This window comes from Cetorhinus maximus, chromosome 7, assembly GCF_964194155.1.
Source record: "Cetorhinus maximus chromosome 7, sCetMax3.hap1.1, whole genome shotgun sequence".
NCBI classification, from domain to species: Eukaryota; Metazoa; Chordata; class Chondrichthyes; order Lamniformes; family Cetorhinidae; genus Cetorhinus; species Cetorhinus maximus.
This window is the reverse complement of record NC_135885.1, coordinates 134,676,583-134,702,207: the sequence shown is the minus strand read 5'-3', so window position 1 is coordinate 134,702,207 and position 25,625 is coordinate 134,676,583. Positions and strand designations below refer to the sequence as shown.

At 43.0% G+C, this 25,625-nt stretch overlaps 1 protein-coding gene across 6 annotated transcripts in view; it reads right to left on the bottom strand.

Moving 5' to 3' along the window:
- Positions 1 to 25,625, bottom strand: part of klf12b (Kruppel like factor 12b) — a 246,205-nt gene that overhangs the window by 50,849 nt on the left and 169,731 nt on the right. For 4 of the 6 annotated variants that reach the window (XM_078545980.1, XM_078545983.1, XM_078545981.1 and 1 more), the window contains 2 exons: positions 5,819 to 5,923; positions 3,698 to 3,827 (listed from right to left, as the gene is read on the bottom strand). In XM_078545980.1, the coding sequence (XP_078402106.1) occupies positions 3,698 to 3,827; positions 5,819 to 5,923 (235 nt within the window). The remainder of the gene's footprint in view (positions 1 to 3,697; positions 3,828 to 5,818; positions 5,924 to 25,625) is intronic. The other 2 variants (XM_078545984.1, XM_078545985.1) reach the window with 1 other exon arrangement.

The window sequence follows — 25,625 nt, the reverse complement described above, 5'->3', positions numbered from 1 at the left end:
CTCCAGCTCACTTCCTGTTGCTTTGCAGTTTGGAAGATCACCTGTTGCTTTTGGCTCAATGCCAGGCTGGGGCTTAACAGACATTGTAGGATCAGTTAGAAATTCAAGGCATCTGCTCTTGCGAGTACCAAAAATGATGGTCAATAGGGAAGCAGCGAGCTGAACAAAAACGGTAACTTCATCGCGAACGATACGATTCTTTTCCAATCTACTCAATCGTCAACCGTACAATCAGCGTTTTAAAATCAAAACAGAATAACGATTCAGACAAATACTGAATGTCAGCATCGTTTAACTTTGTTTCTTTAAATATAAAGGGAATACCTGAAAATAGTACTGATCTGTGAAATGTTACTTATCCTTTTTAAAGGAAATGTTTTGTACCTTATCAACTATTAATAGGCTGGTGATCCAACCTTGGGCACATGCCCTGTGATTTGATTGGGTTCACTTATAACATTTATCGCGATCTCTGCACTATGTTTGTAGTCTTGCTCAGCTTCATAGTTGCAGTTATCAATCATATTAAAGAAAAACTGTGACAAATAAAGTATGATAAGGATATTTTAGAATCATGTTCTCCACCTTGAATGGGAATGGTTACTCTACTATAATAATAACTTTAACATCAACAACTTTAGATCTTAAACTCCCCCTCCCCCCATCCCCACCCTGTTTCCTCCCCCTCCCTTTTGTTTTCAATAATTTATATAGATTTTTCTTTTCCCACCTATTTCCATTATTTTTAAATCTACAACTAATACCTTGTCAATCTTTCCACCCCACCCCCACTAGAGCTGTATCTTGAGTGTCCTGCCATCCATTCTTAATTAGCACTTTCCTTAGATAATATCACCACCTTCAACACCTCTTTGATCCTTTTGTCTGTGACATCTTTTGATTCTCTGCTCCTATCACTGCTTGCTTGTCCCTACAACCACCCCACCCTCAACTTCTCTCCCCCCGCCTCCCCACCTTAAACCAGCTTATATTTCACCCCTCTCCTAACTATACTTCAGTTCTGTTGAAGGGTCGTGTGGACCCGAAACGTCAACTCTTTTCTTCTCCACCGATGCTGCCAGACCTGCTGAGTTTTTTTCAGGTAATTCTGTTTTTGTTATGGTTACTCTACTATGGGTTAATTTTTTTTGTTCTTTCTCTGAATTTGTAACTGAAATGTCACCTCTAGTACAGTCACAGATATATGCATATGCTGCTGAGCTACCAACACAACCTCACTGCAATGAAACCCCATGCAAACACTCAGTGAGATGTTATGATCTGTGATACATGATTAAGTGAATGTGAAAAATGATGGCGATCATGCCAAAAATACTTTTATTTTTAAAGAAGCATGTGCTTGCTATTAAAAAAAAATCAGATCCAGCTTGAAGATTCCTGTCCGTGTACATTAGAGACTGGAAAACAGTGATCAGGAATTTTCATGTTTTTGGCTTTGAAAAGAAAGAGACTTGCATTTATATAGCATCTTGCATATGTCTCAGGACATGTCAAAGCACTTCATAGCCAATTAAGTACTTTCTTTGAAGTGTAGTCGCTGCTGTAATGTAGGAAATTTGGCAGCCAATTTATGCACAGCAAGGCCCCACAAGCATCATGTGATAATGAATTAGCATGCCAGCCATGGTTCAGTTAGTGACACTCACATTTCGAAGTCAGGAGGTTATGGGTTCAAGTCCCACTCCAGTGACTTGAACACAAAGATCAAGGCACTCTGGTGCAGCACTGAAGGGAGTGCTACACTGAGGGGTTGGGGGAGACGGGTTGGAATGTGAGGGGTGAGGGCTGGAGGGCTTAAACCAAACCAATTGGGGTGAAGTCCCAGAGAACCGAGGTGGGGCTGTCAACCAGCCCACCTTGGCACTTGGTAGCCACTATGGCTGCCGCCCATCTGCATTTGGTGGTGGTGGGCTGGACACTATCCTGCTCGTGCCCCCCCCCGCCACCCCACCCCACAGGAATGAAAATGACGCCATTCAGGGCACTTTTTTCCCCAAAATTTTCCAGCTTGTGTTACCCGCCACCAAGATGAAAATTGACCCTATATGTTTCCCCAGTAGCACATTTGAGTATTTTTCTTCCCTTGTTTTTCCAGTCACCAATATCAGACGACAAGGAGTAGGTATTTTGACAAGACAGAATTGACATTGACTGCTTTCCGGAACACCTCAGTTCAGTTCGCAAGCATGACCCCGAGCTTCTGGTGATCTGTCATTTCAATTTTCACCTTGCTCTCACGCTGACATCTCCGTCCTTGGCCTACTGCACTGTTCCAGTGAAACTTAACGCAAACTGGAGGAACAGCACCTCATCTTTTGATGAGGCACTTTTCAGCCTCCCAGACTCAACACTGAGTTCAACAACTTCAAACTTAATCTCTGCTCCATTTTGTTTCCTCCTCTTTGCATGTTTGGCTTTTTTCTCTTATTTTTGCTTTCAGTCAGGAGCACACCTGCTCTAGGCACATCTTTTGTTTCTTTCCTTGCCCCATCACCATTCCCTTTGGCCCTGGAAGACAAACTCTTTTGTCATTCAATCTCCCTTGACTTCCACCCAATTATGGACCTTCCTTTTGCCCTTGTCCCACCCACCCCTTGCTCATTTATAATTTTTCTCCAGTTCTGATGAGGTGACAGGCATGAAACGTTAACTCTGTTTCTCTCTATGCAGATGCTGCCTGACCTGCTGAGGTTTTCCTGCATCTTCTGTTTTTACAATTGACATCTAAGTCAGTTAGAGTGACATAATTACAGTGACTGTGGGGAAAACTTGGGGAGGGATAGGAGCTAATGCACCAAGCAATACGACTTATCACATTATCTTAGCAGTATGCTCCTGCCAGGGAGAAGGATTAGGCACTTGTACTTGTGCTCTTTTGGATGACAATTGAAGATAGTCCCTTACATTCTGAGAATAGTAGGCACACCATTTCTTAAAATGCGCTTTTAGAAACACATGCTTAAATTCTGAGAACTAGAAGGAAGTATATACAGAAAGTAAAGTTCTGTGTGCCTTGTGCATCATAACAGTTAGATATACCACAGGCATGTACATGATCTGTATTCAGAAGATCCATGTTTTGTAGCAGCTCTGTCACAAAGTTAGTAGCACAGATAATTGGGGAGAGAAACTGTTTTTCAGAACAACTACTACTTGCATTTATATAGCACCTATAAATATAATAAAATATCCAAAGGTATTTTACAAGCATTATTGAGCAAAATTTGACACTCAGCCACGTAAGAAAATATTAGGCCAGATGACCAAAAGCTTGGTCAAGGAGATAGGTTTTAGTGTCTTGAAGGAGGATAGACAGGCCGGGAGATTTTGTGAGGGAACTCCAGGGCTTAGGGCAGCTGAGGGCACAGCTATTAATGGTGGAGAAATCAAACTCTGGCTCAAGAGGCCAGAATTGGTGGACAGCACAGATCTCTGGGGCTGTAAGGCTGGAGGATCTCACAGAGATACTGTGGGCTGAGGCCATGGACAGATTTGAAAGCAAGGCTGAGAATTTTAAAATCAACCTGTTGTTTAACTGGGAGCCCAGTGTGGGTCACCGAGCGAAGGTGAGATGGGTGAACAGAATTGGGTGCATGCAAGGACATAAGCAGCAGAGTCTTGAATGACCTCAAGGTTACAGGACACGTGTAAAGTGCAAAGGGAGAGTTGTACTTACTCCTGTACAGCTCGTGCAATAGAGAGTGCTGTGGATCCAGTTTCATTAACACTGTCCAAAGTCACATTTGGCAGGTCGTCGTCCTCGCTATCACTTTTGATACGTCCGGGTGACAAACTCCTCAGTTGTGCTGTAGTAAATAGATATATATATATCACTGCCTAATAATGGCCAGCACACTTTTAACAAATCACCAAATATTCTATTATCATCAAACATAGGCATTCATCAGATCATTGATTTGAGGAGAATAGCTCAATATCACAGCTCATTCAGAAATAAATAGTTTTAATTACATAGTTTTTTTTCTTTAATTCGTTTCGGTTTCCAATAATTACAGTGTCTCTCTGTTCATCTAAAGAGTTTATCACTGTGATAAAATATATTCACATTACTATGCTAGACCAAGATGTACAATGATGTGATTGATGCCATGAAGATGTCATCACACAATGATTATGTCCTACATCAGCAGCAAGATAATTCCTGTGCTTAAACCAACACCAGTGGAAATTTAGGAACAGGAAGAGGCCATTTAGCCCCTCGAGCATCTCCCATCATTCAATAAGATCATAGCTGATCTGAGACCAAATGCCTTTACTCCACATCGCTTAATACGTTTGGTAAACAAAAATCTATATCAATCTCAGATTCAAAATTTATAATCAATTTACAATTGCCATTTGCAGAAGGGAATTCCAAACTCCTGCCACCCTCTGTGCGTTGAAGTGTTTTCTAACTTCATTCCGGAAAGTTCTGGCTCTCATTTTTAGTTCCTTCATCCGAGACTCCCCAACAAGCAAAAATAGTTTCCCTCTATCTACCATGTACATTCCCTTTACTAGCTTGAAAACTTCAATCAAATCATCCCTTAACCTTCAAAATTCCCGGGAATACACCCCTCGTTTCAATAATCTCTCCTCTAAACTTACACTACATTCCCTCCAAGGCCAATAAATCCTTCCTAAGGTGTGGTGCCCAGAACTGCTCACAGTACTCCGGGTTGGCCCAACCAAGGCTTTTTGTACCACCTTGTCTTCTGGTCCTCTTGATTTAGAGACCAGCTTTCCATTAGCCTTTTTGATTATTTTCTCATCTGTTGATAAAATTTTAATCTATGTTCTGGTAAATTTTGATGTTGTCCGATGCAAGACTTAAATAGAAATCAGAAAATGCTGGAGGAGTAGCTAGTTTCTTATTTCAAAACATTCAGAACTTTAGCACCTGTACAACCAGGGGGAGGAGAACTCCTCACAAGGAGGTTTTTACTTCTCTCTACCATATGTTAATTTGAGCAAATTCATTGGTTAACTTTGATGGTGTTTTTGGGAAGGAACTAAGATACCATATGCCTTTTCAATTGAAATAATGCCCACCCAGTTTCTGACAGCCTGCATTGTTAACTGCTTTCAGGAGGCATTGAAAATAAAAGCAGTAGGAATACAGTAATTGCCTAAAAAAGGGGGAGATGGAACAGTTGAAGGAGGTCAGATGTCAGTTACTAGCAATACTTTATCACGCCTGCAATGATGTTGCTTTTCTCTCTTGCTTATCTTTTGTGAATCTTTGAGGCAGTGCTTCAGAACATTATAGCTCTGGATCTGAGCAGAAACATATGGAATTGGATCAGATCTTTTCCACTAGCACAGAAGGCATGGACGGTTGACAGTGCTGAAGAGTAATGGCCGACTCTTCACTTATGAGTGCATCTCGCGTTAATTATGGCTTTCATTACTTTGGATATTCTACCTATTTATTAACACTACAGTGGTTTCAGATTCACAGAACTCAATATTCACCCTGCCATGATGGGCAGGAGATTGGCAAGGGTCCCTGCCTGCTGTTGCTGTTATTCCCACACGCCCACTGGTCAGACTGTCCGTTTGGTGGTTCACTGGGCAGGAAACGGAACAAAGAAAATGTTAATGAGGAAGGACATCTTGGCCCCCAGAATTGGCGGGTCCTTTGGTTTTTTGCAGCATTCCCTGCACCCTCGCCACCTCCCTGTAAATATCAGAGCCTATACTGTTCAAAGGGTGGAGGAAAGGGCATAAATCAGTTATAACGTGTGGGGAAAATGTTTGTTAGTAATTCATATATCTGCTAATGCTGTTTACTTACCTATCTCCCCTTCAATTATAGTATGGTGCCAGGAGTGGTTGTGTGGAACAATACTGTGAGGCTGCAGGCTGAATGGTTTTTTCACAATGCACTGTTGAGCGTCCACTATAATTGAAGGGAAGAAACACCATTATATACATAATGTAAAATACTGAGTGTATTTGGTCCAGCTCACTACCGGGGAAGGAATGTGGACACGTCTGAACTCATTAAATTGGGACCATTTGATGCGGATGGGTTACCAGAGTGCTACCCTTTTAATGTTGATGGAATTTCCACAGCATCTTCATTTGTAAAAGGTGAACTAGTCTTTGCAGGATTATAATACAACCAGAAAGTGCTGGAAAAACTCAGCAGGTCTGGCAGCATATGTGGAGACAGAAACAGAGTTAATGTTTCAACTCTAACATGACTCTTCTTCGAAACGTTTTGAATATAATATGACTCTTCATTGTATCATTTATTTCAGATCTTCAGCATCGCAGTATTTTTTGCTTTTATTTCTGTGCAGTATTATGTGTTTTGTATAACTTAGTAGATTAACCCAATTGATTATTGGGTATCACTGATTCATGAGCCTCATTTTTTTTAGCCCCTCCCTTCTCTCTCCTTCCAATGGGAAGAAAAGGATCAAGTGAGTCGAAAATTCTAAAAGTCTTAAAAGTCCTGGAAGTTGAAATCTTGCCTGCAATTCACTGCACTCCTGGCCACTGGAGTAATAATGTTGGTGACTCAGGCCTTTGATGAGTTTGACAAGTATGTAAGATGCAGAAAGCACATGTGGTCATCGGCACTGTGACGTTATATTAATGTCAAGGCTTGGAGAGTCCCACACTGTCTGCAGCCTAGCAGCAGAACCACAGAGGAATCCATGAGAGATTAAGGTAAGTTTCTCAAGAAGTTCCTTATCTTTGAACTCCTTGGGGGCTAGGAGGAGCAGGAGTGCTTCCCTGCACCCCCATCCCTGTCCATACCTGTCAAGGGGTCCTTGGGCCTCCCCAGCAATCACACACTGTAATGGCCTATCCCCAATCCTACCATGACTGTCCTGGGACCCACAACAGACTGCCGGATTCATTGCCATGACACTCCCGGCCAGGCAGTGAATGTACTTCGCTGTCGGGTGGGGCTCCAGGATGTTTTATTTAAGTAAGGCCCTGCTGTTAAGATGGACCAGACCTCCATGTCTTCAAGTTGGCCGGGTTCACTGCCCACTATCACGCTCCCAGCCCCATCTCCCTGTAAAATCCAAGGCGATGATTTCTGTACTGAACAGCCAAGTACATCTGCACTGGGCACTGCCCTTGAGAGAACTTCATTATTTACAGTCATAATGTATCATAAAGAGAGGATACATCAGGGATTAACAACGTGAAGCAGTGGATTATGGAAAATAAGATATTCAGTGCATTCAGCCAGGGAATACCTGATTGCCACAATTCATAAGGCAGTTTGACACAGTGACACAGTTGTACATTTTCTTAACACAGTAACATATGTTGATGCAAGCTTGCATTTTAGTTTTTGCAATCAATTCGTCACATCATGTTATACTTTCTACCTATTCAATGTTAATTGCTAGTTGATTATGTTAGTACCAGGTCAACAGGGGTGAACTGACTCCTCTCTCTGTCCCACTCCTGAGTTGGTTATAACAGAGTTTGAATTTAAAAAGGGAACTGGATTACCAATTATATATATATATTTAATTGTGTATAGCTTGGTGCAAGAAATTGGCCAGCCAGGTACCTCAAGTTAACATGTAAGGAGTTAGTTTTATTGCTAAATCTTACTCGGGTAAAGATTCAATTATTAACACAAGGTTTAAAATATGTTAATCTAACCACTATTGCAAAAAAACATACACACAACCCCCCACAAGCATGCAAAAAAAAAGTTAAACTCTGCAGAGTATCGGATATTAAAAACTTGGCCAAGTAACAGGTAAAGTCAGAAAAACAAATCATCCACAGAACAAACTGAAGGGTCCTGGTCCACTGCAGCTGCCGGTACTTGGGGTTTCTGACTGGAGATGGTGGTGTTGATTCAGAATTCTCCTTTAAGAACTCAGTTTGCAGCAATGAGGTCTTCTTGTTGGTTTTTGAAATCACAATCAGTTTTGATGAGAGAAGTTTCAGAAGAAAGAAAGATGGGGCAAGGCTGTTGTCCCTGTGGCAGTCTCTCTCTCTCTGGCTATACAAATCTATTATCTTTTCACCCAAGAGCCAGATCATGTGACCTCTCTCTCTCTCTCTCAAGAGCACCATAGACTTGGTGTCTCCATTAAAACAGTTTGTGTCCTTACAAATGCAACATAGTAGCAACTGTAAGCCAGTGTCCTTTGCTTCAGAAAAGTGTTTGTTTCAAAAAAGTCCAATTCATACGTATGTCCAGCGGATGACATTATAAATTGATATTTTAGGTAACAGATCATCATAACAATGTTGTGAAAGATGCACAGGCGATGGTTATTGTTTGATTAAAGACTGAGCACACATATAAAGGAAGTCTGCTGGGGCACCGCGGTAGTTGGCAGTTAGGAGGCAGAGATGTGTAATGCTGCATCCTGTGAATAAACCTGCTATCAAGGAAAAGACCAGTGTTTTGTTTCATCCTTCACCATCTGGCTTGGACCTATTTAACATTCAATACATCAAGGTGTTTTTTTTTTCTTAAATAGTTAATTTTTATGGTAATATTTTTGTAGAGCTTGGTGCAGTGCAGAGATGGACAGACTGATGCCATTGCTGTTTTGTTCTGTTGGGCTTATGCCATAGTTTTTGGGTCTGTCCGCTCAAATTGGGAAAATGATGAAATCAACTTTGCAATGGAAAACAGAAGGAAAGGCAGTAAAGATAACCCAGTATGAAGGATGGGAACAGTAGAGACCTGAGGAAATGCTCACGCCTCTATACAACAGCAGAATGATAGGGAAAATGGTGAATAATTAACCGTCCACTCTCAGGGGAATGATAATCAGAGAGTTGCTTACAGTTGCGCTACTCACAGTTCAAGCAGTTGCTCAGAAAATCTGTAAACCACTAAGTATTACTATCTGCAGTAAATGCCATATGCGTTGGATAATTTATCTTATTAATGTAACACCACTTCTTAAAGCCCATTTTTGGCTGAACATTTTAACACACATAAGTACACACAAGAAAGCTGTTTTAGCTAAATCCAATTTTAAAAATGTTTAATTTGCTTCAAATCATTGTAATTCACACTCTGTGGTGACCGGGGAAATCCCACCAGGAGCCCTGTAGCGGAATGAACAGATTGATGTATCATCTAAAACTGGCAGCTCCTGTTTTCTGAAGGAGAGGCTGTTTGGGTCACAGGCAACACAAATCTTTAACATCAGCCACTGAAAAACGTGGATGCTGCAATTAGATCAACTCAAATGTAAAATTATATACACTGCTATAATTAGCTTAAGAAGTACAATGGTTAAATGACAAAGAAAGGGGATAACACAACATTAGATCGTATGATTGCGGATAGGCTCATAACTTGAGGGGGGAAAAAATTGACTCCAGTGCGTGGGAAATATTTTGGTACACAACCATTTACAGGAAGACCTTATCAATGTTCTTTTGTTGTTGTTTCATAAAATGAGTGATCTCCCGCCCTTATTCCATACTCCATTATAGTTCAGGAACTGAGTGGAGCAGACTTCAGCATATATCCATACTTGGTCTGAAAGGGGCTCTGTCGGAGAGAATGGGTTTTGGGTGAGTTAAAATCGGGCCCGTTATATCAGCGCGCTAACATTCAGTGTCACAATGCCAGCTCACATCCTTCAAGCTTATTGAGCTCAAGTGTAGCAGCTCAAAGAACTGAAGCTAGGAGGCTTAAAGTTTCAATCCACTGACACAGATCTGAATCCAGAATGAAAAAGCAGAACTTGAGAATCTTGATCTGATCCTGACAACAGAGGTGACAGGACCTGAAGTGAAGACAACACTGGAACCTGAGGCTGCAGTCCTTAGGCACACGTTCTATCAAGGACAATAAATCAAACATTGGTTACCAGTAGATTGCTCCATTCCCCAGAAACTATTATTTAACATTGAGAGAGAACCAATGACTGTGCAGTCAGTTTATGAAGAGCTCCGGAGGTCCATGTGAGCAATTTCTAAACCCAATGATTCCAGTCATTCACCACAAGGTGTTGGGTGTAAGTGATGTGGGATGCTCCAATGGATTGCTTACTTTTAGTGTACTTGGAAACTAGGCCAGAGCTTGGCTATATTGACATAGTGGAGTGAGTTTTATGGGGGGACATATTCCTCAGCTCCCCCCCACCAACCACCCCCCTCCCCCTGCACTCTGGTCGAAAAGTCAGTCGGCATCTCACCAACTTTACATTCGGCTGCCTGCAGGGGTGGCATTAATGAGGTCAGAATGGAACTTCTGTCCCTTAGGGACAGAAAGTTCCGCCCTCGAGACTGGCTGGCAGCTCTGTAGTCCCAGCAGTGGCCACTACTCTGTTCCGGTGTTGCTGGGACTACAAGGAGTCCTGGGAAGAATTGATGATGTCACCTGGACTTAAGGTAAGTCTGGGCATTTTGGGTGGGCACATTTTCATGACACCCACAAGGGGGTGGGGGTTAGGTTTTAGAGGCCAGTGGGGAGGCAAGGAGGAGGGTATGTCATCTTGGAGTGGGGGGGCGGGGGGGGGGGGGGGGGGGGGGCGGGTGTGGTGCTGTGCTCCCAATGGGCATAGGGGGTTCCCCCCAAAGCAGATACCACCCCCAACACCCCAACCCTTTCCTGCCCACCTTCTGGCCATGCAGTGAAACCTGCTGGGCTGATCACCTTCTTTCCACCTTCCTCAGCCACACGTATTATACCTCTTTTGGAGAATAATGTTACACTGTATTATAGCGGAAGAGGTGGAATGAGGTCCTTAAGTGGCCATTAATTGACCACTTAAGGGTCTCAATAGGCTTAAGGGTGAGCAGGCTGGTTGTTGTCTTACTCACCCTCCTAGTATATGGCACAGGTTGGGGGTGGGCAGGAAGATAATGGGCTGGCCACATGCTTTATTTTATGTGGCCCACTGCCTTCAAACTCACCAGTAGAGGGCGGGAGGTGGGGGACGAGGGGTGTAAAATTCACCTCAGTGATACCTTTAAATTAATGCACACTCCAAATGCTTTTCATCAACACCAAAGCACCTATATAATTACACCCAAAAGTGCAGCAGTTAAATCAAATGTAAAGACCCAAGTACAGAACTGTCAATGCAGTTGTATATCAACAGCTGCCTAAACTGAAAAATAATAGCTCGGAGTCCAAAAATGCTGCTCTGAAACTAGTCTGAGGAAACTTCCTTTTATATTTCATTAGCAAAGAAACTTGGTGCATAATTCAAGCCAATAATCGAATGGGGGAGGAATTAGAGATGCTTGTACCAGTTATGTTGCTGCATATGAGAATTCAGCCTCAGCACTTGCTGCTCTTCGAACTACAATCGTTGGATAATGAATTTTACGTGTCCGGGCAATGATAGGAAGTGACAGTGGGAGTAGGACGTATAACATGTTTGGTGTAGGCAGAAGGAACGGGATTGTAAGTAAATTGAGAATTTATATCGGCACCTGCATGACAGCCAATTCTTAGGCCTAATGTACACCCTGTCAGTTCAGAACTTGTAGTTCTGACAGTTTGTGGGTGGCTAATAGAGGCCTGATTTTCAGCCTAATCCAACATGTTTTCCACAACATGTTGGATTAAACTGAAAATCAGGTTTCTATTAAATGGGGCAACAAGGGCCGAATTTTCATCTGGGTGGTGGAAGCTCATTTCGGTGCACAAATGGCCACGCTTTGAATTTTTTTTTTGGTGGGAATCTGATTTTCCTCTGTATTTCCGACCCTGCGCCATTTTCCACTGGCCCTTGGCGGGTCGGGAATGCTAAGTGCGCAACACTGAGCTCGTGTTCCCCTTTAGGGGATGAAAATCAGATTTCCTCCCACACGCCATTTTCGTCTGGTGGTGCAGGGTTTTGGAAGCCCATTAAATGCACTCTCGGTTTGAGAGCTTGTGAAAAAAACGGAAAGCCTGCTGAGTAGTCAGGAACATTATATAAAATGCTTTTGTGCTTTCAGATGTCACTATTAGGTGCTGTATTGTAATGTAGATGTGTTTTTCACCCAGTGATTGATCATAGGGATCTGTCCTGCATAGTTAAGCCTTGCATTGACCAGCCTTGTGAAACTGTTCACATGCATTTGAGGATTTTTCCAATGGAGAAAGTACCATAATGTGGTGGAAAAAGCTACAAAATGTCCTGTCAGCCAGTGCTGTCATATTTTGTTCTGTGATTTAAATGGAATGACAGCCATGGCTGGTTTTAAAAAAAAACATGCTTTTGACACACTTGCTCCCATCCTTTGATTGCCAGGCACACTGCTTTGAAATTGAAATGAGCACCTCCTGGTTTTTCCATCTCAAGAGAGTGCTCTACTGTTTGGACAGCTGTGGCCATTATGAATGTTTGGCTGAGTTTCAAGTGCTAATGAATTTCAGTATTGTAGGTGTTCCATTCATCTGAGAATGAATGACAGCTTTAGGTAGTTGTCGTAACAGATGTGCCTTTGATCTGGCTTCTGGTTTGTTGACACAAGTTAATGGGATTACAGGTATTGCAAGGTTCTTTTCCCACATGGCAGAGTGCATTTTTTCCAGTATCAATGATAGTGTGTTTGATGGAGGCTTTATTAGTTGGTGAGAGGTTATGTTTTCCCAAGGAATGTAAAATATTTTCCATTGAGTATGCTACTGAGGGCTATACATGGTGCACCCTGGGTAAGTGGTTATGGAGGATAACTGGAGGCATGGGGGGACATGGGAGGGCATGGGCCGAATCTGAGGGAGCATGGGGTGGCATGGGCAATTTGAAGGGGCACGGGGTGATTGGGGGGCTGGAGGAGGGTGAGATGTGGGGTTTAAGAGTACCTTTAAACGAGGTTGGGAGCTAGGCTGCGGCATTGGAGAGCTGAGGCGACCATTCTGACCGGTTGACCTCCGCACCCACACTCCTCAAGAACTCCATCGCGGCTCACAAGAGGCACTGCGGACCAGACCCCAGTGTGAAAAGACAAAAAATCCCGGGCAAAGTCGCACATGGGTCAGGTGTGCAATTCGGAAGGTGCAAAAGCGTGCAGGTCAGGTTTTCCCCAAGCCCACAGGAAAATCCAGCCCCAGGAACCTACTTAAACAGGAATAAAACACATGATGGGGCTTTTCTAAGGGCTTCCCTTCTCCTGTTTCTAGGAGACAACAAGCCCTAGAGATTGAACCTGCCTATTCCCTACTGGAGACTATATCATGATGTATTGTGATCTTTTTCAGTAACAGAGGGTTTAACTACTGTATTTTATTACCTGCTTACATCTTGTCAGAGTGCTCGATATGCTGTTCGTGCAGCATTCCTGTTTATACAGCTGGATAAGATGTAGAAGCCATAATGTGAGCTATACTTTTGGAATGCAATCAACAGTAGAGGCAAAATTGACAGGAGACAATATGTTCTTTAAATTGATACTTCATGTAAGGCATTTTCTCAGTTTGTAGGCTGTTTTTCTAAGGGAAGAATCATGTTTCTCTCAGGGTAATAATGGATTCGAATTAATTTTTAAAGAGCAACAAATGCTCTACCTTTCACGAACGGACTCATGCAGCACATGACATCAACCAGTGAACATGTTGAATTTAATTAATCCCACCCCTCCCATTCCAGCCAGTTGCTGATCTTTCCACTGCAGGGAGAGAAGCATAACAACTCCCTGCTGCCATTATTTCCACAAATTTTTCCCTTAAAGGAGTATCGCAATTGTGTTTTTCCCCATCCTGATTATCACAGCAAATGACATAACAAAGCAGATCCTTTTTATCCTCCTCTCAATTTCTCCTCTCTTCCTCTGAGGGTCTTGGTGCCTTCCAGCACTTTATCTATCAGGCAGGAAAGTTTATATTATGGGCTATCCGGCTAAGGATGTGAATACAGCTGCACCTGATCCTATCTTCACCTTAGATCCAAATATCAAGTATGGGGTAGGATGGATAGACATCGGGAGGCCCGGCCTATTTTACTCTTTTATCTGGAAGCACTGCAGTTAATTGTCATAGTTCTATCTCTACTCTAGCTTATCCCAATTGACATGTACCGGGAATTGAATCTGGGATTTTCCTCATTTATCTGGCTCAGGGACAGAATCTTTGACCCCGACAAATAAGGAGGAGGCGAGAAGGGTGCGGGTAAAGCCGAGAACACGTAGGTCCTGACTGCCTTAACGGCCGGCCTCCGTTATCATTTTTATGGTCTGCTTCCCTCCCGGTAGACAATCTAGCTGGGAGAACCAACAAGTGGCATGAGCCCGTGGCCTGGGACTCCCGTGTGAAAGGTCCTTGGCAATCGAGGTTGGGAGGGTGGTGGGGATACGGGGGGGGGAGGTGGTCAAGGTCAGCAATTATGATTATGGCATCGGAGTGTGAGGAAGATGCTGTCGTTTGGTCTTGGGAAGGTCGATGGCTTCTTTGAGGGGCTGGAAAAGGCACTCGCCTTGTGAAGCCAGCAGCTCCCATTTACCTTTCACTCCTGACCCCTGGGAAGCCCATGCAGCAACTGTAAATTTTAAAATGGTCTCCTAATTTCATAGCGAGAGCCCAATTTGAAAGTGTTACTGAAGTGCTCCTCCTCCCTACAGTGAATACAGGATGCGCCAATACCCAGCACCATAAAGAAGGCGGGAAGAGAGTCTGCTCCATGTCAGGGGTGGGTTCCCCGTATTGTAATCTTTAACACTCCCAATGTCAGTATTTCGGCCATTTGATCAGAGCTGAAAAGCTACAGAGAGCAAAGTGGAGGGCAGCAGAAAGAGGGGTCGGCCTAGGTGTAGCTGGATGACAAATGTCATAGAGCGTTTGAAGACAAGCTACAGTGGATGTGTTGAGAATGGTGCAAGACAGACGAGCGTGACACACCGTGACAGCAGGTCTCCTGGGAGGAGTAGCTACAAGCAGCAGCGGCAGCAACAGAACACTTCCATTGCCTCAGGTCTCCTCCTGTCCATCACAAGGTGGAGTTGAAGCTTTTACCTCTGAATCACTGGGGCCACTGTATAGTAAAAGTCCTCAGTGCAATTTACATTATTGTATTGTGTGTTTGCAGATGGGACGAAGAAAGATATGCCTAAGATTCTCAGAAAGAAAGTTCCAGATAAAACACTCTCACCACTCTGCCTTACTTTCACAGAATCACAGAATTTTAACGGCACAGGAGGAGGCCATTCGGCCCATCGTGTCTGCACCGGCTCTCCAAATGAGCATGATGACCTAGTGCATTTGCCCTGCCTTTTCCTTAGACAAGTGAGGTCAATGGGATCATGGTATTTCTATCACTGTCCTGTCACCAGTGCCCCTTTGTGTTTGACAAGAGGTCAAACGGCTAGGAGGATAAGATGGGCAAAGAGAAACACGGCAGCTCCATTGAACAACTGATCACATGGAATGAAGGAATGGTTGGCATTTGAATGCTGCGCTGTTTAGCGAAGCTCAAGAAAATACAGGAGTGTGATCCGGACACATTATTATTTACACAGCTATTTATTTTGGGTAATTTGAAAGTGGAATCATTCTCAAGTTTGTTTACCTTTCAATACCATGTTTTTGGACATACGAACATAGGAACAAGGAGTAGGAGTAGGAGTAGGCCCCATTCGGCCCCTCGAGCCTGCTCCACCATTTAATAAGATCGTGGCTGATCTGATAGTAACCTCAAATCTGCATCCTGCTTACCCCCGATAACCCTTGCTTACCAGGAATCTTAAAAATATTCAAAGACTCTGCTTCTACCACCTTTTCTGGAAGAGAGTTCCAAAGACTCATGAGCCTCTGAGAGAAAAAAAATTCACCTCATCCCCATTTTAAAAGGGTGACCCCTTATTTTTAAACAGTAAAGAGGGTGCAGAAAAGATTTACAAAAATGGTTCCGGGGTGAAAAATTACAGTTACGTAGATAGATTGGGGGAAGCTAGGACTGTCCTCCTTGGAGAAGAGAAGGATGAGAGGAGACTTGATAGAGGTATTCAAAATCATGAGGGGTCTGTACAGAGTAGGTAGGGAGAACCTGTAATCATTAGTGGAAGGGTCGAGAGCCAGAGGACACTGGTTTAAGGTGATTGGCAAAAGAAGCAATGACGACATGAGGAAAACCTTTTTTTAACGCAATGAGTGGTTAGGATCTGGAATGCACTGCCTGAGAGTTCAGTGGAGGCAGATTCAATCGTAGCTTTTAAAGAAGATATGGATCTTTTTCTGAAAAGAAAAAAGGTTTGCAGGGCTACAGGGAACATAAGAACTTAAGAAATGGGAACAGGAGTAGAACATTCGGCCCCTCGAGCCTGCTCCGCCATTCAATAAGATCATGGCTGATCTTCTAGTGTTTCGATTTCCACGTTCCCATCCAACCCCGATAACCTTCGATTCCCTTGTCTAATTAGAATCTATTTACCTCTGTCTTAAAAATATTCAATGACCCCGCCTCCACCACCTTCTGAGGCAGAGAGTTCCAAAGTCGCACAACCCTCTGAGAGAAAAGATTTCTCCTTGTCCAAAAAGGGTGTCCCCTAATTTTAAAACAGTGACCCCTAGTGCTGGATTCAGGTGGGGGAGCGGGACTAGGTCAGCTGTTATGGCAGGGAACCGGCATGAACATGATGGACTGAATGGCCTCGTTCTGAGCTGTAACCATGCTATGATCCTATATGATGTAAAGTTAAGAGTTGTTGCCTTCATTGGCAGCTGTTGGGGCAGATCTACAAAGATAGGTGGGTGAACAGGCATTTTCCAATGTGTGTCTGAAAATTTACTTCACGTTCATTGTTTTGTTACATCATATAAACCTCTCAATGGGTTAACGATCTCAAACATACTCCAAACCATCAGCATACAATTGGCCTGACCGACATATATCTGCAAAATCCTCCAATAAGTTTCCATGAATTGTCCGCCTAGTTGTGACAATGGGGCACTTTAAGATCAATGTTTTCAGACATTTTTACGATAGCTTTATGCTTACAGGAAGCTATACTGCACAGTACAATACACTCCCACACAAACTCTCTGGACTATGTAATATGGGGTTCATTCAACCCTGAAAATGTAGCAGTCCCATAATGCGATTTGTGCTTGGATTAGGATGCTCTCTCTGGTGGGATATTTCCGCATTCTACAAATAATTTCAGAAGATTCATTTACACCTTATGTAATCAATTTGTAGGAACACTTCTGTTGGCAATTTTGGAGAATTTTCTCCGTGCAATTATTTTATTTCCAATCTGTGGAAAAATGAGCATTATTTTTCAAATGTAGATAAGCCCATGTGGATAATGGAAATTGCAATAGATATACAAGATGTTTCACTTCAGCAATAAAAGTATAATGTGTACCTTCGGGAATCGGGAAAAGGAACAGGCAAGGATCATTAACACAAAAAAATGATACTTTACTTTTCCAACTTGTCAAAGGAAATTGGCTGTAAGCACTGAATAATAGGACTCTTACCCATTGCAGGCATTTGAAGTGTTGGCATCAAGCACTCCGAGAACATGCATCGCATGGTTAGGTGCAGGGTAAGCTCATTCTGTTATACCTGAGTGATGCACTTTGGCCCCACCCTGAGGGGCTGCATTTTACGCCCCCCACCCCCACCAGGTGTGTTTTCGGTGCGGATGCACATACGTTTATGAGGGGTGCCCAGCCCACCACCTTCCTGCCCATGCCCAAGCTGTCCCCCATAATACGTTAGGTGGGTGGACGCCAAAATTGGCAGCCCATCTGCCATTTTCAAATAAAGGATTAAAAGTAAATTGAGCTTGTTACCAAGCCAATTGGTCGGGATATTACACTGCCCGCGCCATAATACGGTTGGTGTGGGCAGGCGGGTAGGAGCGGGCGCAGGGCATTTTCCTGAGGAAAGGCGAGAAGGAAAGGCAACACATCATTCCCAGAGTGCCCTTTGACATCAGAAGCGTCACCTCAAGATGGCACCTTCGTTCCTCGCTGCCTGCCCTCCATAACCCGGCCCCCCCCACCACCTCACCCCCTTCTCCCATCTCCCTGGGCTCCCGGATCCCTCTCCATCCTAAAAGCCCAGGACTTGCCTGTCCCCGGCAGCCGTCGCTCTTCTTCCTGCTCTTGCTTGCAATCCCAGTAGTGCCCACTACTAAGCTCTGGCGCTGCCGTGTAGGGCTGTTGACCAGATTCCAAGGGTGGGACTTCTTTCCACTGAGGAGCAGAAGTCCCACTCTCTCCTCGTTTAGCCCGCCAGCAGCGCTTTGTGGCTGCGGGGTGGACTTCTTCAAGGTGCATCAGCTGCCGGCCAACTTGACTTCCAGTGAGCAGCCTGCACCACCCCACCCCCAACACCATAAAATCCAGCACCATATTTTGTGTGGTTTTCCCACTTCAATCATTCTTGTGGCCTCCTCAAGTGAGATTTATTAATCTTCTGCAAAATTAGGGGCACTTTGACACTCTTGGCACACATTCTATAGGGAAAGTATTACAACGTTACAGACCTTCTTCACTATTGCCTTCACAGGTCTTCAGACAATACAAGTCCCAAAAGGTAAAAGGCATGCACTTGCATTTACTTGCCTTTACTGAGAAGTCTCTGCACCCTGTATGATCTAATTCTAATACAACAATTCTTTACCACTCTAATGATCTGTTCTAGTGACTGCAATGCAGTGATAATAGCTTTGGCCTCCAACTGTGCCAAATGCTTTACTGTAACATTATTTTATAAAGTACACAATTTTCTGCAAAAAATGCACAATAAATTCAAAAACTTGCCTTCACAATCGCGAGTTGCAAGGCACGAGAATGAAAAAAAAACAATATTTTGAACCTATGACCTCGTGCCTCACCAGAGCTAAAACAGGATACGTGTCAAGTTAAAAAAAAAAATTGCAGCCAACACCCTGGTATCCACTCACATACTTTGGGTGTGATCCCCAGCATCCGTTCAGGCACACCCATCTCCTTTTAGAACTCTGATTAGCAAAGCGAGTCTGGATCTTGTCCATAGCACATCACGTATTGCAGCTACACAACTGATAGAGGACCAGGCATCTGGTCAGAGTTTAATCAGCCTACTTCGCCAGCCTTGAATGCTAAACTAACACAAAGAGGAATTAGGGGCACGTCGGATAACAACAATTATCTCCACAGTCCCTCTGGTGCTGCCACAGACAGACATTGCTGGTGGGAGATAAATCTGCCTCCCCCTTTGCTCATCTTAAAATCAGATATACGCTGTACAAGAAAAAATATTGTGCTTGTGCAAAAGGACGTGTGGTATAACTGATTAGGCATCCCATTTATCCATCTGTAGAAGTGAACAACATAATTTAGTGTTTTTTTTTAAAGTTTTGATATTTAACAAAAGGCTTGATTACTACAAAGCTTTGCCCATTCAGCTGAAAATTGAGAAAATGTATCACACTCCCACATACTCAAACAAAAAATAAATCAAAGCTAAATTGGTTGTTTGGGTCTGTCTGCATCAGGAAGCGTCTGGTGAATATAATAACGAACGTAAAAAGTTGGAAGTGAATGGGTAAGGAGGAATATAAATGAGTTAAGAAAATAAACTACAAGTAAGGTCATAAAATCAAGAAACAAAAATAGAAATGGAATACAAATCGTTAGGGGAAGGTAAATGAAATGCAAGAGAGAAAGGAGAGGCATGAATATATTGTGTGGTGCCAACAACATAAAAACCTCTATTAAATTATTAAATTCTATGCAAATACATCAGGTTGCTGAAACCTTGAATCCACAGTAGAAATCTGTGATGGCGCCAAGTTAAGATTAAAGATCGAAATAACGTGATGCATCTGCAAAGATTTGAGAATGAAGAGAAAAATAGAGAATCTCAACAGATTTACACATATTTTCAGGATTTTGGTGACTCAACTGACAAAGGGGAGAATCCCCGTGGTATTCACTGTCGCAGTTTTTGTAGAGGACAAGCAATCTACTCAGAATTCACTGGATGAAAAGCAGCAATGGTGCCAGAGCTAAACATTTGGGAGAGGAGTGTGTTGTGAGGAAACCATTCAGTCTTTACTCATTTTAGGGTTGGCACTCGCTCTAATTTCTCACTAGGTTTCAACAGACACGAGAAGGACAAAGGCATTTCTCACTTGGGCTTGATAAAATTGTTTAATTTTAAACACCCTCTCTCAGAGCAAAGCCTCAGAAATAAGACTTCCTTTCAGCAAGATAGTCGAGTATCACTCTTCACAGTCAAATGAATTCATACATCCTTGCCAACAACGCAAAAAATCTCCTCAAAAACATGAAATCCTATACTAATGTGTCAGGCTGCAGAAAGCTGAAATCCATTTGAATACACTGTACAAATCTGTGTGTAGGAGGTTGAGGGTTAAGATTAATGATCCAGATAATGTGATGCACATGAATGATTTCATTGATGCTCGATTCGAGTTCTGATGTAGAGGAAAAGATGAGGTGGAAGACAGAAAAGGAGAAGGGGGAGGAGAAATGTCAAATGCTTAGCTTCCCTGTTGCCATTAGTGATTTGTGCAATTCTAAAATTTCATTGCGGTATTGATCTAACAGATGTATACTTCATATACTGCTGATTAGCAACGGTAATGATTAAAGGCAGGGTAAATTACAGCAAAAAAATGTCCTTGATGCTTTTGAGGAAATCTATGTTAACTTGCTTTCATGTGCCAATAAACACGCAATCAGCCAAGTGGCTGAAGAAGGTTAATGGGCATTGGCACACAAGCTGCCATTTTGGCAGGTATAGGTCTGCACTTGGAAAATTGGAAAGCATTTGGGAAGTAATCATGGAATGTAATAACAAAACATAGAAAATTTAATATGGCAAAACTATTTTAAAGCTGCAATGCCTTGCAGCCATTTCATTTTAAAAGCAGGTGATTTATTACAACCTGCTGTGGTAATCTGTCTGCAGTTGTATGCCTTGTGCTGCACAGGGTTTGTGCAACTTAAAGGATAATTTGGTTCTATTGAGCATGGAGGTCGGGTTTTGATTCTTACTTCGTGTCGAAAGAGGTCTTAAAAAATTTTTTTTTAAGAGTTTGTTAGGGTAAACATAGAGAAGGTGTTTCTACTGTGGGGGGAGAGATTAAAAGTAGGGTCCATAAATATAAGATAGCCACTAATACATCCAATCCGGGATTCAGAATAACCACCTTTACCAAGCCAGTGAATAATATGTGGAACTTGCTACCGCAAGGAGTAGTTGAGGTGAACAGCAAAGAATGATTTAAAGGGGAAGCTAGACAAAGGTATGGGGCAAAATTTTTAGCTCGATGGCTGGCATGTGCCCGACCTGCTCGAGCATGAAATGACGCACGTTGATGTCGGCCACTCCTCCTGATGTCAATGCACAGTCACGTGATAATTCGGTCAGCGGGCACACACCAGAGTCGGCAGCACGCCCACCGACAATTAAAAGGCCCGTTAAGGCCATTAAAGAGTCAGTTAAGTTAAATTTTCCGCTGCCCGTCCAACCTTACGGTTGGCGGGCAGGTGAAAAGGCCAAGCGGCCGTTGAATTTTTTTCGGGCGGGGTGAGGTTTCCAAAAGCAAATAAAAATAAAATAAAAGGTTTTTAAATTTAATTCATAACATGTCCCCTGCTCATGTGACAAGAGTCACACGAGGGGACATGTTTTAATACGTTTTTCAAATCTTTATTTTTTTTTTTAAAAGCGCTTCGTCTCCCCGAGTGTCTCGGGGAGATTTTCAAGCGCTCACTTGCGCGCATGTGTGAAGTTCGCACTCGGCCTGCTCACCCTCCGCCCCGCACAACAGCGCTGAGCGCTGCTGCTCACGTTTCACGCTGAGCGCGAATCGTGGTCCGCGGGCGGCGGTCAGTTTCCCGGCTGTCCAGCCCGCCCGACATGGGCTAAATTCTGCCCATGATAAAGGGAAAAAAAGGAGTTTATGTTTTGAAGAGCTGAAACAAGCACAATGGGCTGGATGAGTCCTTCTCTGCTGTAAAGGTTTTATGATTAGGTTAAAGTATAAATGGGAAAAACCCAAGTAAACATTTTCTACATTCAAAAATATTATGTTGTGAGACAATCAGTGGAGCTTTTAGAAAATAGATATGTGTGTTGTGTAGACGCAAGGAACAAATTCTTCTCTCAAACAACAAACTTTCCTGATTGCTTATTAAATGTACCCATGAGGAGCTCAGTGATACCAACCAAGAAAATCCCAGGTTGATTCTCTGCTTGTGCTGAATCAGTTAATTCAGCTACGATCCTAGTTCCTGATTGCGACTTTGAACCTTGCTGGAGGGAATCATGTGTGGAAATTGTGTGAGGATAGGATGGGATGGGGATGGCTGGTTACATCCTGCTAATCAACCCCATGGCCAAACAGCTTGCAGACAGTCACCGAATAATGATGATGAGAATGACTGGTGCTCTTGAAATTGTACCCCAGAAAGCAGTTAATTCCTTCAGGGAGAGAATTGATGGAAAATAAAGGATGCACAAAATCTATGCAGCGCAAATGTGCAGTTATATCCTGTTGAGTGTAATCCTATTATCCTACAATGTAATAGCTGAACGGTATTTCTGCTATAATTGAGCGGTATAATGTGTAGAAGGACCTATTATTTTGTTAGCATCGTCCACCCTTCAGATTGGTAACAGCCATTTGATTGAGGACGGGAGCAATTAGCATGAAAATGGTCATAGCTATCTAGAAACACATTTCAAGGGTGAGATCATGAAAGCAAAATGGATAAAGCTTCCCCTTCTCTATTTTAATAATGTGCCTTTAACCCATCACCAGATGAACACAATACTTGTCTGAAGATTCCAGTTCCAGTACAGTTTTGCTCACGGCCTGAGAAAGAATGCCCATCTGCTTATTTAACATCCAGTGCGTGTCCAATCATGGGACAATCTGCTTGGTGCATCTGTAGCTACTAAGGTTCACCTCACCTTGGCATTCAAAGCTGTAGCTCACAATGGTAGGATACTTTCAACCAATTTGTCCAAGTCGGATTGAAACCAACGTTGAATCAGCCATGCCTTAAGTCACCGGCCTGAATTTCACGCTCCCCCGCCAGCGGGTTTTTAGGCGGAGGTGGGGGGAGTACGAAATAGGAGAATGGACTTCTTCGCCCATCCCGGCCTCTCAGTGATTTTATGTTGGGGCTGGCGAGGCACCTCCATCAGAAGCCCCCTTCTAACTTTGGGTGCTCCTCACCTAAGGTCCGGTTGCCACCGGACTCCCTCCCGCCACCCCACAACGGGCTCTCCCCCGACAACCCAATTCCCCACTATCCACTGCCCCCGCGCCTCCCCCCCACCCCACCACCTCCCTCCGAGGCCTTCCCTACCCTCCCTGCCCTTAGACCCCGAAAACTAACCTTTGCTTCCACTCCTGGGACTTAGACTCCGTCGACTTAATGAAGTTCCTCTTCTGTTCACTGCAGCCTCTGTCGCTGCAGGGACTAGAGACTGGCCAACAGCTCTCTAAGGTGGGTTTTCTTACTGAGTGAAGGGCAGAAGTCTCGCCTGCAGCCAATTAATGCTCATTAGAGCGTGAAATGGCTGAGGGATGGGCTGTGTTGGCTGGATGTGTTCCCCACCGACTCTTCAGATGGCGGGACAGGAAGCCTCATCATCCAAAATATCCTGGCCAGTGTGCCACAACGAACCATTCAGGGGTCAGTAGCGAGAGGGTAAACTGCTTGAAGCAGAATTCTATGAAATTAAGACCCCATCATCTCGGCATAGAGATGAAGGGGGCGGCGAGGGGGGGGGTGGGGGGAAGAGAGAAAAAGATGAAGCAAGCACAAAAGGAAAAATGTGGATTTCATGGATATCTAATGTAATTGAAGAAGGATTAATTATTTGGCTTGAGCATGAAACGACATAGCTTTTCTATTTACAGTGCAAACGTTTTAATAAGCTGCATGAGCAATTGCAGTCATCTTTGATGACCTCGAAGTGCCTGAGACATTACATCACTGTTAGCTCGGCAAACTGACCTATTTAGTCTCACCATACTTACCAAATCATTCCGAGTGAAGTGCTCACTTTCTGAGTGTACGCCCAATTGTTGTGGTTAACACCAATTTGCAACTTTGGTCCCAGCATTTAAACAAACCTCAGCTCCCCATGGCTGACATTGAAAATTACTTCCTCAGCACTGCCTTCTGCTTTGATAACCCTGGGTGACTGCAGACATTTCCGATCAAAAGTAAACCATTAGTGACAATTTTATTTGTATAAATATACATTATAAATAAATATATATATATACACAATTTAAACCTTAAAGGTCCTTTTCTTTTCCCTCTTCCCCATCAAAACATAACCTGAACAGCTGGAAATCAAATACCCTATTGGGAAATTAGTTCCTGAACACTAATTCACTTTGTCAGAGCAGGGAGTTCAAAAGAACATTTAATAAAAAGCAGGCCGGTGACCTGGTTCCAATTACAATTACAGTATTACTTCTTGTTAGCCAAAATTAACTGTGTTTCAAAGGCAGAAAATAAATTCAATCCCTTCATAGTTGTGTATTTAACTTAAAAAAATTAAACCAAGGCCGCAACATTTTCCAGGCCTGTGTAAAATTATGTTGGTCACGTCTTACCATTTATTAAAGTTGCCAATATTTAAAATGTAATGATTTTGATTCTACAGGGCTTACATTAGAGCTAATTATTACAAGCACAAAGGGTAAATTTGGTAGGAAGAGGGCTGTGTGGATAGCCAACTTTCAAAATAAGGTAATAAAAAGCAAGGAATTATTAATTTGTCGTGATCTTGATGGAGTGGGGCATCTCACGGTATGTACCGTGAGTTAGATCTTTCTTTGCACCCTGCAGCACCAGGATTTTTTGCACTATAATTGGCTGGAAGTGCCAGAAGGGACTTCATTGTGAATCATGGGACAAATAATGTATGTCCTAAACCAATGAGATTAAGGATTGAGAAAGAACAGAGTAAAAAGGAGGGTGAATTAGAGTCAAAGAGCAGGATTTTCCAGCCCTGCCCACTGCCAAGACCATCCGGTCCTGCTGAAAGTCAATGGACATTTGGCTAGGTCGCCACATCCCCTGTGGTGGGTCTTGCCATGGCGGGACCGGAAAATGCCAGCCAAATTGTAAGTACCTACTTAAAAGAGAGATTAAAAAGAGACCGAAAGGAAAAGTAAGAACTTTGTTTTTAAAGTTGACATTTTAAAAATCTCTAAGAATGATTTACCACCTAATAGGTATGAGACTCCAGTCTACTCTGTTCAGTTTCTAGGTATTAACAATTATCATGTTACTTACACTGGTAATTACCAGACTTACTTTCTGTGGCAAGTTTAATGGGCAATTTATGTGCAAATATAACAAATTCTTTGCGTGAGGTAAACACCTGAGTGGTAAAAAATACCAACAAGTTCTGGAGATTTGCAAAACATGTTCTGTCCCCTGAATTTAAGCATTATTAATAGCATGCATTGTTAACCTACTGTTACTTATCCAACAAGATATAAGTGTCTTCTGTTCAACAAAATCCATTATCATTTGCACTGCAATGTGCATCTCATTAAGGTCCACCATCCTTTCAACCAATTCATTCATGTATTGTAGACTGAATTTAATGTTAGTTCTCCTTAAAATGACTTCACGTAGGATTTGCAATACTTTTAATGAATTGGACAATAACATGTACATGGTAAACTTGAAAAAAATACTTACCTTTTCA